Source organism: Schistocerca serialis, chromosome 5 (assembly GCF_023864345.2).
Source record: "Schistocerca serialis cubense isolate TAMUIC-IGC-003099 chromosome 5, iqSchSeri2.2, whole genome shotgun sequence".
Classification (NCBI taxonomy): Eukaryota; Metazoa; Arthropoda; class Insecta; order Orthoptera; family Acrididae; genus Schistocerca; species Schistocerca serialis.
Window position 1 is genome coordinate 570,130,196 of NC_064642.1, and position 15,899 is coordinate 570,146,094.

The 15,899-nt window shown below is 41.3% G+C and overlaps 1 protein-coding gene across 3 annotated transcripts in view; it reads right to left on the bottom strand.

Annotated features, from left to right (window-relative positions):
- The window catches only part of LOC126482291 (protein FAM50 homolog), a 94,155-nt gene that overhangs the window by 23,857 nt on the left and 54,399 nt on the right, over positions 1-15,899 (bottom strand). For all 3 annotated transcript variants that reach the window (XR_007587622.1, XM_050106291.1, XM_050106290.1), the window contains exon 6: positions 7,508-7,662. Coding sequence is in view for 2 of the 3 variants with exons in the window: in XM_050106291.1 (XP_049962248.1) it covers positions 7,508-7,662 (155 nt within the window). In the remaining variant the exon portion in view is untranslated. The remainder of the gene's footprint in view (positions 1-7,507; positions 7,663-15,899) is intronic.

Consider the following 15,899-nt stretch of genomic DNA (forward strand, 5'->3'; position numbering starts at 1 on the left):
ACAACTACGTAGGATGAAAAGATGCGTGAATGGCTAAAGAGGAAAGGGAAAGAGGAGAAGACTGAAGAGTGAATGGGAGTGAGTTTGTTTAACGTAGGTTCAGTCCAGGGGGATGGCGGGATGAAAGGATGTGTTGGAGTGCAAGTTCCCATCTCCGCAGTTCAGAGGGACTGGTGTTGGGTGGGAGAAGCCAAATGGCACATATGGTGTAGCAGGTTCCTAGGTCCCTAGAATTATGCTGGAGGGCATGCTCCGCTACTGGGTATTGGGCATCTCCTAGGCGGACAGTTCGTCTGTGTCCGTTCATGCGCTCAGCCAGTTTGGTTGTTGTCATGCCGATGTAAAAGGCTGTGCAGTGCAGGCATGTCAGTTGATAAATGACATGTGTAGTTTCACACGTAGCCCTGCCTTGAATTGTGTATGTTTTACCAGTAGCGGGGCTGGAGTAGGTGGTTGTGGGCGGATGCATGGGGCAGGTTTTGCAGCGGGGTCGGTTACAGGGGTAGGAACCGCTGGGTAGAGAAGGTAGTCTGGGAATATTGTAGGGTTTAACAAGGATGTTACGGAGGTTAGGGGGGCGACGAAAGGCAACTCTGGGTGGTGTGGGGAGAATTTTGTCAAGGGATGATCTCATTTCAGGGGTTGACTTGAGAAAGTCATATCCCTGGCGGAGTAATTTGTTGATGTTTTCGAGGCCAGGATAATATTGGGTGACAAGGGGGATACTTCTGTGTGGTCAGGGGGTAGGAACATTGTTGTTGGATGGGGAGGAATGTATTGCTCGGGAAATCTGTTTGTGGACAAGGTCTGCAGGATAGTTGCGGGAGAGGAAAGCACTGGTCAGGTTATTGGTGTAGTTGTTGAGGGATTCGTCACTGGAGCAGATACGTTTGCCACGAATACCTAGGCTGTAGGGAAGGGAGCGTTTGATGTGGAAAGGATGGCAGCTATCAAAGTGAAGGTACTGTTGTTTGTTTGTGGGTTTGATATGGACATAGGTGTGGATGTGAGCTTCAACAAGATGAAGGTCAACATCCAGGAAGGTGGCTTGGGTTTTGGAGAAGGACCAGGTGAAATTCAGATTCGAAAAGGAGTTGAGGTTATGGAGGAAATTAAGGAGTGTTTCTTCACCATGAGTCCAGACCACAAAGATGTCATCTATAAACCTATACCAGGCCAGGGGAAGCAGCTGTTGGGTCTCCCCACACCACCCAGAGTTGCCTTTCGTCGCCCCCCTAACCTCCGTAACATCCTTGTTAAACCCTACAATATTCCCAGACTACCTTCTCTACCCAGCGGTTCCTACCCCTGTAACCGACCCCGCTGCAAAACCTGCCCCATGCATCCGCCCACAACCACCTACTCCAGCCCCGCTACTGGTAAAACATACACAATTCAAGGCAGGGCTACGTGTGAAACTACACATGTCATTTATCAACTGACATGCCTGCACTGCACAGCCTTTTACATCGGCATGACAACAACCAAACTGGCTGAGCGCATGAACGGACACAGACGAACTGTCCGCCTAGGAGATGCCCAATACTCAGTAGCGGAGCATGCCCTCCAGCATAATTCTAGGGACCTAGGAACCTGCTACACCATATGTGCCATTTGGCTTCTCCCACCCAACACCAGTCCCTCTGAACTGCGGAGATGGGAACTTGCACTCCAACACATCCTTTCATCCCGCCATCCCCCTGGACTGAACCTACGTTAAACAAACTCACTCCCATTCACTCTTCAGTCTTCTCCTCTTTCCCTTTCCTCTTTAGCCATTCACGCATCTTTTCATCCTACGTAGTTGTGTTTATCTTTATACTATATACCTCTTTACTTCTGTATGCATCCTCTTTGGTTGAAGCTGGCACAGTACTTACAGTAGAATATCTTTGGCTTCCCTCTGACAACCATGCCTCCATCCTTGCCACCCTCCCTGTTTACCTTTCCCTGTTGCTTCATAACCTGGGTTGTGAGTAACTGAATCCACTTTCCCTTCTTCCCTTTTTTTTCCCCCTCTCTCCTCCCTGATGAAGGAACAAAGTTCCGAAAGCTAGGAATGTAAATTTTCAGTTCTGTTTTATGTGTATCTATCGGCTGTACTGAGCTGAGGTAAGTACTGGCCAGCCCCTCTATCTCTTTGTTAGTATTTGTTTCACATCTTATATGAGATTTTCCATTAATCATTTAGATCACCTATATGGTCCACATCCTTCATTGTTTTGTCCCTTTTGTTAGCTATCACTTACGTCTGTCATCTTAACACATTCTCTTCTTCAGTGTTTTATATATACATAAATAAATATTTTCGTCACCAACTGTGCTAGTTTCATCTTCCTCCTATTATCTTGTTCCGTTTATAGTCCTCTTCTCTTTTATATTTATTCAACATTCCATAGTTTTAACGTTCGTTATTCGCTGTTTCCCAGCCAACAATCACTGCCAACAATCTCTTCCACACCTACCAATATCATCCATTTCCGTCGATTTCTTGTTGCTGGCGATACTTTTGTGCCATTGGCTATCTTTCTCTGCCACAAGAAAAAATTTTGGGACATTTCTGCCCCACCCGCGATCTTTTTTGCGGCACGCGCGATCGCTTTTGCGGCACGCGCGATCGCTTTTGCGGCACGCGCGATCGCTTTTGCGGCTCGCGCGATCGCTTTTGCGGCACGCGCGATCGATTTTGCGGCACGCGCGATCTTTTTTCGCCACTCGCTCTTTCTGTTTTTGAGCTACGTGTGTTCTTTTTCCCCTGATCTGGACATACTTGCTTGGTCTGGTCAACTTTTTCCGTATTTTTCTTATTTACTGGTCTTCCTTTGGTATTGAACATTACCCACACAATTTCTTTCCTTCTCGTCCTTCCCTCCGTGTTTTACTCCTTCTTATGATTACTATCTCAACTTTAGTTATTTAATTTCCCTACCCACCAGTTACCCACTATGTACCCTAATCCTATACCACATTATTTACATTCATTCCGGAAACATGCATTCACTGTAGCCAAACTGCAATCCCACATACTTTTCCTCCAGTCCTGCTTAACCTTTGGAATTACCCCTAAAGGGCTTACCTTAAAAGTTCCCATCTCTGGGTGCAATTCCTCCTTCCACCAGTCTCTCCTGGAATTCCAGAACCTTCAATCCTTAGCCCTTACCCAACTTGTCCTGAATCTCTACACTACTTCATGTAACCACCACTCCCAACAGCTCCTATCTCTCTTCAAAGTCCTCCACCTCTCAAACCCTTGCTTGGAGAACACACTGAGGAACATCATCCTAGAAGCCAGCTGCAAACTTGAGTTCCATGCCACACAACACCTGAAAAAACTATCCACAGTGCTAGTGCAACACCTAAGAAGTGGGGTCCCTCTCCCTATCCCTCACAAACACCAACCACAACAGAACCTTCAACAAACCCCCCTCATAGCCAACAAACCTAGCCTAGCCACCCTACTCAATCTCCCCATCCCAGCACATACCCCACACAGACCAAATCTCAACTATAACCACAGTCAAATGCCACATATCACCAGTCCCAATTCAGTCCTAAACCTCTCATCCAGATCCCTCTCTCCTCCAGAGACATCTGTTCTATCAAAAGGCTTAACCTTTAGCCCCACACCTAAATTCAATCACACTGCCCTGGTTAAAGATCTCCTCTCATTCACCCGGAACCTCAACTGGAAATATCACTTCACTACCCAAACACAGCCCCCCCCAAGTACTAGACCCAGTGTTGAACCCTGTCTAGAACAGTTCCGACTGCCTTCTCAAAGGGATCCTCCTCCCCTCCCCCAAAACCATCCCTTGCAGACATTTCAGGAATTCCTCACATCCAGTGTTGCCTCCCAGTCCTTCTTGAAGAACATCCCAACAACCCCCAACATCACCCCAGCTGAATCCCGTGCCATTAAAGAGCTGAAAATAGACCACTCTATTGTCATCCTCCCGGCGGATAAAGGCTCCACAACTGTCGTACTTGACCGTGTGGAGTATGTGGCAGAAGGACTGCGGCAACTCTCTGACACCTCAACCTACAAAGCTGTTACCCAGGATCCCATTCCCTCCATCCAGACTGAGCTGCAAAAAATCCTAAAAATCCAAGGTCCCTCACAAGGCCTCACAACGGCTTCCATAGACTTACTCACTCCACCTGAGCCACGTACCCCTACCTTCTACCTATTACCCAAAATTCACAAAGAGAACCATCCTGGCCGTCCCATTGTAGCAGGCTTCAAATCCCCAACCGAACGTATCTCAGCTCTGGTAGACCAGCACCTACAACCTATCACCCGCAGACTCCCATCCTACATCAAAGACACAAACCACTTCCTAGAACGCCTCAAATCCATTCCCACTCCTCTCCCACCTGAAACCTTTCTTGTCACCATAGATGCTACATCCCTTTACACAAACATCCCACATACCCATGGTCTCTCTGCCCTTGAGCACTACCTCTCCCAACGCCCAGCCGAAGATCTTCCAAAAACCTCGTTCCTTATCACACTTACCAACTTCATCCTCACCCATAATTACTTCACTTTTGAAGGCCAGACCTACAAACAAATCAGGGGAACGGCCATGGGAACCAGGATGGCTCCCTCCTATGCCAACCTCTTCATGGGCCGCATGGAGGAGGCTTTCCTGAAGACCCAACAGCTGCTTCCCCTGGCCTGGTATAGGTTTATAGATGACATCTTTGTGGTCTGGACTCATGGTGAAGAAACACTCCTTAATTTCCTCCATAACCTCAACTCCTTTTCGAATCTGAATTTCACCTGGTCCTTCTCCAAAACCCAAGCCACCTTCCTGGATGTTGACCTTCATCTTGTTGAAGCTCACATCCACACCTATGTCCATATCAAACCCACAAACAAACAACAGTACCTTCACTTTGATAGCTGCCATCCTTTCCACATCAAACGCTCCCTTCCCTACAGCCTAGGTATTCGTGGCAAACGTATCTGCTCCAGTGACGAATCCCTCAACAACTACACCAATAACCTGACCAGTGCTTTCCTCTCCCGCAACTATCCTGCAGACCTTGTCCACAAACAGATTTCCCGAGCAATACATTCCTCCCCATCCAACAACAATGTTCCTACCCCCAGACCACACAGAAGTATCCCCCTTGTCACCCAATATTATCCTGGCCTCGAAAACATCAACAAATTACTCCGCCAGGGATATGACTTTCTCAAGTCAACCCCTGAAATGAGATCATCCCTTGACAAAATTCTCCCCACACCACCCAGAGTTGCCTTTCGTCGCCCCCCTAACCTCCGTAACATCCTTGTTAAACCCTACAATATTCCCAGACTACCTTCTCTACCCAGCGGTTCCTACCCCTGTAACCGACCCCGCTGCAAAACCTGCCCCATGCATCCGCCCACAACCACCTACTCCAGCCCCGCTACTGGTAAAACATACACAATTCAAGGCAGGGCTACGTGTGAAACTACACATGTCATTTATCAACTGACATGCCTGCACTGCACAGCCTTTTACATCGGCATGACAACAACCAAACTGGCTGAGCGCATGAACGGACACAGACGAACTGTCCGCCTAGGAGATGCCCAATACCCAGTAGCGGAGCATGCCCTCCAGCATAATTCTAGGGACCTAGGAACCTGCTACACCATATGTGCCATTTGGCTTCTCCCACCCAACACCAGTCCCTCTGAACTGCGGAGATGGGAACTTGCACTCCAACACATCCTTTCATCCCGCCATCCCCCTGGACTGAACCTACGTTAAACAAACTCACTCCCATTCACTCTTCAGTCTTCTCCTCTTTCCCTTTCCTCTTTAGCCATTCACGCATCTTTTCATCCTACGTAGTTGTGTTTATCTTTATACTATATACCTCTTTACTTCTGTATGCATCCTCTTTGGTTGAAGCTGGCACAGTACTTACAGTAGAATATCTTTGGCTTCCCTCTGACAACCATGCCTCCATCCTTGTCACCCTCCCTGTTTACCTTTCCCTGTTGCTTCATAACCTGGGTTGTGAGTAACTGAATCCACTTTCCCTTCTTCCCTTTTTTTTCCCCCTCTCTCCTCCCTGATGAAGGAACAAAGTTCCGAAAGCTAGGAATGTAAATTTTCAGTTCTGTTTTATGTGTATCTATCGGCTGTACTGAGCTGAGGTAAGTACTGGCCAGCCCCTCTATCTCTTTGTTAGTATTTGTTTCACATCTTATATGAGATTTTCCATTAATCATTTATTTCTAAACTATTAGATTGAAATGATGATGGAAACAGTCCACCCTGAAGAGCTTCAAAAACTATCACACAATGAAAAAAATTGTATTGCAATACTTATGTAAATATATTTGCCTAGAAGTGCAATTTTTGTTTTAATGTACACCCTAATTGTTGGTCAGGGGCCTCATTGTTTCCACAAAGAGACTAGCACAATCTTCTGTGGCCCAGGCAGCGGAAATTTATTTAGAGTGCACAGGGACAATTTGTGCCTGCATTACGCAGTGGAAAGGGTTAAGAGTAAAACAGCAGCTGATAACTGCAGGAGGCAGAACAGTATTTTTTTCTTTTTATTTCATATCTATTTTTTCCAAAGTAACTGATTTCCTCTTAATATACATGTATGTATAAGGTGATACAATGTTCTTCTGATTATTCATGTATGGAATATTTGTGTTAAAAAAAAAAGATGCATCACATACACGGGGACTGGCAGTGTGGGTTGCCAAACACTTGGGCTGGCGGATGCAAAGTCAGACTGGCAGTGGAAGATGACTGCGACTGCATGCTCAGACATGGACCACCGACTCTGCTGCTACTATTCATCCAACAGACATTGTTCTGTATACATGTTTGAAAATATCTTGATTATTTGTGTTTTTCGATTCAGGCATCCCCCCCCCTCCCCCCCCCCCTTTCCCCTGCCTCCTCCCATGTTACCCCAAATAATCGGGAGTATACTGTATAAAGAAATCTAGGAATAATTCAAACAATCAACAGCGTGAGTACATTAGCACTATCCACGCACATGCGTGCATGTACACACTCACACACTCTCTCTCTCTCTCCCTCTCTCTCTCTCTCTCTCTCCCTCCCCTGAAGTCATCTGCGAAGGCTCCAGGAATGGATGGACGGATGGATAAATAAATAAATAAATCTATGAGCTCCAAATAACTTTAGACAATTACAACACCTACATTTGGTGGCTTTGAATTTCAAAACATCTATTTCCTTTTCCTTCCTTTGGTTTCATTCCTTCATCCACTGAAGACGGATCTCTGATTCAGATCACTCAAATTTCTCTTAAACTACAACTTTTGTCTTTTCTAGTTCAATTTCTTTGGCAAGCAGAATTAAATTAAAAAATTGCTCAGAAGATACACTGATAGCGTCTTATGAAAGGGCTTCACATCTACACTGAAAAAACCTTCTGTAATGTGGAAAACAACTTACATTTATTTATATTCATATTTACTAATCAATGAAAGAACAATTTATATATTTAATGTACATACCTTTGTAACAATGAAATCATAAAATGTGTAGTGATGAGGTAAAATCAGATCCTCTTTCACATACATCAGTTGATCAGCAGTAACTGTCTTTAACTCACTGAATTCCTTGCGAAGCAACTCCAAGCATCTCTGTAGAAACTGGTATATAGAATTTCCTGCAATAAAGTAGCTACTTTGACATGTCACACCAGCAATATCACAAAAATGTTAGAGTAATTCAGAACTTAGTGAATAAACTGGAATGACAAATAAAAGATAGGACATGACACTAGGATTTGAAAATATATCAAATATCTCTCTTCATCAATATTGTTCACTTTGTAGCTACTACGAGGGTTGGTCAGAAAGTAATGCCTCCTTTTCTTTCTTTTTACTTTACAAGAAAAGTAAATGCTGTAGGATAACAGCTATGACATTAACAATTAATTTCTCACTTTTCAATATAATCACCATCTTCATCCAAAGTTTTTTTTCCACCTTGAAACAAGAGTATGTATACCTGTGCAGTAAAAATCATGGTCCTTATATCCAGCATACACAAATCTTGGAGTAGCCTAGTTTTCAATAATGGCCATCACACTGCCTCTACCAATGGATAACAGGTGATATATTTCATCTGTTGTTACCCAGCACTCACTGTGTATGATTCAATTGACATGTTGGATGTTGTGTAAAGTCACTGTAGTTGCTGGCTAGTTGCTCTGTGTTGCATCAGTCAACGGCATTTGCCGTTCTACTTCTCTACAGCAATGAACACTGTCTACATGATGACATCCACTGTAACATTTCCATACATCATCTTCAGCCTTTCATGAATGTAACATGGCATTTCACCTTCTGCAGTAAGGAACTCAATCACAGAACATGTCAATGCCATCGGTTTTCTGAACTTGTATAGTGCTCCCATCAGTTGATGTAGGATGCTGGCTTTGGCACAGGTTACAGAAATGGGTTTGCAAAAGTGTGCCAAATTCATGGTTTAAAAATGGTGAATGTTTGGTGCTCTGCAGCTTGTAAATATTTTCTGGAGGAGAATTCAGGCTTCTAGAAGATGCCTTTTGCCATTTATACAATTATTTAAAATGTTTCTGGCACCTTTTTAACTAAAGTATTTTCAAGAGTAAAACATATTTTTTAAGGGCTGAGCTTCAAGGCTAATTTTAAATATTACTTTAGTTCTTTGATCGATAACAAATTTTAAAATAATGACAGAAAGTATAATCATCCTTCCAAGAAATTGATGCAAGGTGAATTATTGAGCAATTTCTTTGTCCTGAATTTCAGAATTTCTTGGTCACTCAATAAACATGACACACCTGTAGTAGAACTTCAGCAAACTGCGAAACCTAATGAGTACATGCACAAAATTATATCAATGCGATCATATTGGCTCATCCATTCACAACAGCAGCTGTAACATTTACTAACTTTTCTTTCAAACTAATTCCAGAAATTGACAACAGAATGCAGCACCAGGCAAGAGGCAGGTCGTGAGATGTTCATACATTGTTCTCACATGAAATGAGTCAAGTTTTCGCTTTGGCTTGGTCTCCGAAGTGTTACAAAATTAATGATAACTACATCACCAACTTAATGAAGGAGAAAAAATAGGAGGCATTAGTTTCAAACTGGTCCTAATATATGCTTACCCTCTCTAACAGCTTACCTATCATTCTCATTCACACAACAGTTGAAGTCAGTCTTATGCACACATCTTGTGTGAAAATAGCACCATTATCTACATTAATCCAATGTTTCTTATCTTTTCATTAATGTTGCAGTCACATTTCGTATTCCATCTGAGCTTTGAGTTTGAAACTTGTGCTAATGGAATGCATCAGCTATCTACACATGCACGAACATATGTTTAAAATAAAAGCATTAATATTTTGTCTATTGCTTGTTTTACAACACTGTTACTAGACATCCACCTAAAATACAAGCTGAAATGAAGTGGAACCTATGGCAGTATATTCAAAATGGGTGTTACAGCACTGGACAAATTATTCAAAACAAAATTTTCATCCATAGTTCATTTTAATGTCTTTCAATACTTCTTTAATGAAATGTCTTTGTTACATAACACAAAGAAATTAGATAACTACTCAAAACGAACCAATAATTAAAAAAAATAAAGTTTTTATCACAGAAGCAATTGCTAATTATGTATCTGATTTGTATCAACATTTTTGCTGAATGCTGATAAAAAATAGCATACATATTTAGAATTTTTATATGAAATTCAATCAGCACATGAAATCAGTGTTAGGAAGGTGAATGGAAACTTATTTGTTGAAAGGATTTTGGGAATATGTAGTGTAACTTTTAAGGACAGCATGTGCAATTTGCTAGTGCAGCCTACACTATAGTGCTGCACCATTATTACCATGTGGGCCTACCAGATGACAAAATAATTGACACATGCTGCTATAACTGTTAATAGGTTGGTGACCTCAAATGAAAGTGTAAGGGGGGTTGTTGTTGTTGTTGTTGTGGTCTTCAGTCCTGAGACTGGTTTGATGCAGCTCTCCATGCTACTCTATCCTGTGCAAGCTTCTTCATCTCCCAATACGTACTACAGCCTACATCCTTCTGAATCTGCTTAGTGTATTCATCTCTTGGTCTCCCTCTACGATTTTTACCCTCCACGCTGCCCTCCAATACTAAATTGGTGATCCCTTGATGCCTCAGAACATGTCCTACCAACCGATCCCTTCTTCTTGTCAAGTTGTGCCACAAACTCCTCTTCTCCCCAATCCTATTCAATACTTCCTCATTAGTTACGTGATCTACCCATCTAATCTTCAGCATTCATCTGTAGCACCACATTTCAGGGGCTTCTATTCTCTTCTTGTCCAAACTATTTATCGTCCATGTTTCACTTCCATACATGGCTACACTCCATACAAATACTTTCAGAAATGACTTCCTGACATTTAAATCTATACTCGATGTTAACAAATTTCTCTTCTTCAGAAACGCTTTCCTTGCCATTGCCAGTCTACATTTTATATCCTCTCTACTTCGACCATCATCAGTTACTTTGCTCCCCAAATACCAAAACTCATTTACTACTTTGAGTGTCTCATTTCCTAATCTAATTCCCTCAGCATCGCCCGACTTAATTCGACTACATTCCATTATCCTCGGTTTGCTTTTGTTGATGTTCATCCTATATCCTCCCTTCAAGACACTGTCCATTCCGTTCAACTGCTCTTCCAAGTCCTTTGCTGTCTCTGACAGAATTACAATGTCATCGGCGAACCTTAAAGTTTTTATTTCTTCTCCATGGATTTTAATACCTACTCCGAATTTTTCTTTTGTTTCCTTTACTGCTTGCTCAATATACAGATTGAATAACATCGGGGAGAGGCTACAACCCTGTCTCACTCCCTTCCCAACCACTGTTTCCCTTTCATGTCCCTCGACTCTTATAACTGCCATCTGGTTTCTGTACAAATTGTAAATAGCCTTTCGCTCCCTGTATTTTACCCCTGCCACCTTCAGAATTTGAAAGAGATTATTCCAGTCGACATTGTCAAAAGCTTTCTCCAAGTCTACAAATGCTAGAAACGTAGGTTTGCCTTTTCTTAAGGGGGGTGCCTAGAGAATATAAATGCAAATCATTTGGTCATAAGTGATGTTGTAAAATTATGTTCTGAAAATTTACACAACTGGCATTTGAGCTAGACTGTACAATAATTCTTTTATATTTGTCACATATATCATGTAAGGATCATGAGACTAACAAGGGAATACATTAAACGTATTCACAACTGCTAATAAGGGCAACCACCAGCTGCAGAATGGAATGATAACAATGAAAATTTGTGCCGATCCGGTACTCAAACCTGGATTTCCTGCTTATCATGAGCAGTTGCCTTACCATTTGGCTATCCGTGCACGACTCACAGCAAGACCAAACTTCCTTATGTCATCAAACATGCGTCTACAACCTGTACTCGTCCATCATGTATATTCCCGTACAGGCCAGATATTGTACTTTAAAGTTGCTTGCCTGGTATCGGCAGAAAAATATGGTATTGCAGTACCTGTGTTATTCTGATTATGATGCAAAGTTCCTTTGGACATGCATGCATGTTTAAAGGAACAGGCACTGCATTATAAAATACATTAAATGTATTCGCAATTGCAAATAAGGGCAACCACCAGCTGTAGGATGGAATTACAACAATGAAAATTTGTGCCGGACTGGGACTCGAACCTGCATTTCCCGCTTATCGCAAGCAGTCACCTTACCATTTGGCTATCTGTGCATGACTCACAGTCAGACCAAACTTCCATATGCCACCAAACATACTTCTACAACCTGTACTTGTATGTCCATTATGTATAATGCAGTACAGGTAGTCGCCGCAGTGCGTGTTCCTCTGAACATGCATACATGTCCAAAGGAGAAGGAGGAGGAGGAGGATATTAGTGTTTAACGTCCCGTCGACAACGAGGTCATTAGAGACGGAGCGCAAGCTCGGGTGAGGGAAGGATGGGGAAGGAAATCGGCCGTGCCCTTTCAAAGGAACCATCCCGGCATTTGCCTGAAGCGATTTAGGGAAATCACGGAAAACCTAAATCAGGATGGCCGGAGACAGGATTGAACCGTCGTCCTCCCGAATGCGAGTCCAGTGTGCTAACCCTGCGCCACCTCACTCGGTACATGTCCAAAGGAACTTTGCATTGTAATCAAATAACACAGGCATGGCAATAACTACTATACCATATCGTATCGTATCGTAACAAGATAATGGTCCTATCTGATACGTCATTACCTAACCTTAAATTTTTCATACAAGAAGAATATACTGAAAGAAATGCACTGTCAAAATTTTAGCTGCTAAGGGCACTTCAAGTATCGTTTTTTAAAAAACATTAAAGTTATTCATTTTTGCAACATGAATAACCATTTATAACAGTGGTTTGTGCAGCCCTTCCTGCCTGGTACGCTATTCGGAGCCATGAGGAGAATGTAATGTCATGTAACTCAAATTTCAAAGTGCACACATGTGAATTTTAAGCACTTAAACCTCAGCAAAAATGTCTAAAATCATTAATTTTTTTTAAATAACTTGCACTTCATATTGTCATCTAAACTATTGCAGATGTAATTGTTACAAAAGTGACTAGCAGAGGAAAGAAAATCAAGGCAGTGTACTTCCATCAATCAGGACTTTAATATGTTGTCAAGAAATATTTCATAATAATATCTGTAGCAATCTCTTATGATAATTTTTGAATACGGTATATTTTACTAACAATGAGATAGTTCCTCGATTACTTCCAGAAGTCATCAAAAAATGGGAAGTGTGTTCTGGATGATGAAAACAAACACTTTCTTTACAGCAGGTACACCTCACAAAAGAAACATTAATGCATTTAGGCACATCACAGTAATTATTAGTTTTATTTAGGCAGAAGTGGGATGGAGTAAGAAATGGTCATGGCCATTGTTCTGCATATTGCACTGCATGCTAGGCATAACTTAGCAAATTCATAAAACCTGTTGATGCAAATTCACAATTCACAAATGACTGAAGTTTAACCACACTATTCTGCTGATAAACCTAAAATAACAAAGAACTATCAGAAATTATACTGTCCAATAATTTTCTACAAAATGCTTTAAAGTGTCAAAAAATTTCATTATCAAGTAGGTGAATCTTTTGTACCTTCTTAAGACAGATGTCATGTTATGTCCAGGCCAAGAGTCCAACAAATTATTTGTTGTAACTGGTGAGTAGTAGTTCTGGATGTAATGCAGAAAATTATCCTCTTCCATTTTTCTGCATTCTTGCAACCAAACAGTCATTTTTTAAAATTTTTGTCTTAATTTCCCTCGACATTCCTGAAGAGACTCATAAAGCTGCAGAAAAAGTAACCCACTGATACTTATCACTGACATCGGTGTATATGAGTGCGCAAACCACTTCGTCTTTCTTCCACTTGAGACAAAGTGCAGTTTGCATGCAGTTCTTGCACAGTTTTTGGCTTTATACACAGTATTTTAGGGGGTAACAAGAAGTTTTGTCTTTATGTAAACTACAAATTTCTCAACAGAATTACCTATTAAACACATCTCTACACATTTACTTGAAGTAAACTTCGTAATTTTGCAACTTCATTTTCCATATAATTTCCTGAATCTGTTTAATTAGGTCAAGGAAACCTGCAAATTAGTAATGTTAATCTCACTTGCATTTCACAGGCCCCACTAATGTAGATCGCTCTGGGTAACAGTGCGTAGATTCTCAGAAGCAGTTCTAAATTTTTCAAGTAATTTTTCTTCAACAATTCTGAGAGTTCCATTTTGGTGTATATTTTGTATGCCATGTAATGCCTTGTGCCTTTTATACAACTCACTTTCAAGTTTTACAAAACAGAACTGGCTTTGGGCACTGCTTGACTTTAAGCGTTTTCTCCCTCCTTCATTAACCAAAAAATTTACAGAATTTTCTGTGTCAATGAAAGCTATTAACACCTATATTTTCTGCAGACTAGAGAGACACTGAGATTTTGTTTTGGACATTAATTACCACAACATTCATTGTTCAAACCACAATTCACTATATCATTTGTTATTTACTGTTTCTTCTAATGTTTCCATAATTTCTAACAAAATGTTAGACATAATTTGAATGACTGTCTAAGAAATCAACTAATAAGTAACTAGGTCTTCTGTAGAAGTAGGTGATTTCAACTGCATACCGCATGCTTCATATTTAATCTCCGCAAAATTGAAAACATTACTTGGATTCCACATTACTGTGAAAGTCTGGAATCTATGCAAAGCAAATGCTATTAGCTAGCATATATGAAGAAATCAGATGGGAAATTAATTCAATTTTATCTCCATTGTTATCACTTATCAACCTGCAAAGGCAACTGCTGTTTATTATGGATATCAAGTGAATTGCAAATTCCAGCAAACAGTAGCTGTGAACAACAGTGCCAGAGATACTGTCAGGGAAACTGAAATAAAATTATGATCACATTGTGCCATGTTACCGGTTTACATTGTGCCACAACCAGAGCTATGCACCCACTGTGTTGCGTACACATTGTTGCAGCTATGGCAAGGGTGTACATCCCTCCAACCACCTAGCAAGCTACAAATTTGGCAGTTTTCAACATTGTTTTTAAATGCTTGCAGTGAGTCTTAGCATCTAAAGTTTTGACAGTGTGTGTGTGTGTGTGTGTGTGTGTGTGTGTGTGTGTGCTCTCTTCCTGTATAAATAATTTCTGGACGGGTTTCAGCATGTCAGATTGGACAGACCTCCTGTAAGATAAGAAAATTTATGGGGCATACAGTATGTCATTTTTCACCCACTTCAAATGCAAATGGTATAGTACAGGGCTAATACTGATATAATTTGCTCTCTACCATGCACTGCACAACAGCTTGCAGCATTTATATATGCTAGTTACAGAGGACTGAAGTCAGCTGCTGTGCCTATACTTGATCACAGAGCACACAATGTAATGTAATACTGGTTGCTATTGATGGCAACTATACTGACAAGACACTGTAGTAAATCCAGGAAAGAGCAGGAGGCATAGCAATCCTGGTATACAAGCAAAAGAAAAGAGGTCAGAAATAGCATAAAACTCAGGGCACAGACATAAACAGTATGGTAAGTGACAGCAAATCTTAGACTAGTTGAGGTTTAATTCGTATGTTTACATTTACACATTGGGTTACACAAGAAACACCATTAAATGACTAAATACCAAGCAGTCACACTTAGGCATGTGAGACTGATAGCAAGAGACAGTGCACGAGGTTCTAACCATAAGATACCTCACTGAAGAAAATATGAAAGAGAAATGCTCAGCTGTGAATTTATCTGGCATGAATTCAGGTCTTTAGCCTAAGACTGTTGACACTCTCAACTGGTGAGAAAATCAGACAAACTGGGGAAAAAATTTGGTTGTAAAATAATAACATTTTCGAAAGAAATACATTTCCTACATTTGCTGTTTTTTATTTCTATTTTATTTGGCGTCCTTTGATGTTTTGGAGGTGTAGCCAATCTCAGGCAAAATGTTTAACCTTGTTAAGTATATCTGTTTTGGGTTACAATCAAAATTTCATGGGTAGCCATGGCTGGCTGGGCCTGAGGGCTGTAGCCATCATATTTGGTTCAGTACAGACAGTAACAAACAGCCAAATCACTGCACTGCACACAGTTCAGCACTCCTTCACAATAGTAAATGGCTTTTCTGTGTGCTACTGGAGGAATAAAATATGATGGCTGCAGCTCTCAAGCCTGGCGAACTACAAGCTGACCATGAAATTATATAACTGTAACCCAAAATATACATAGTTAACAGGTCAAACATTTCACTTGAGAATAGCTAAACAGCCAAAATGTCGCAG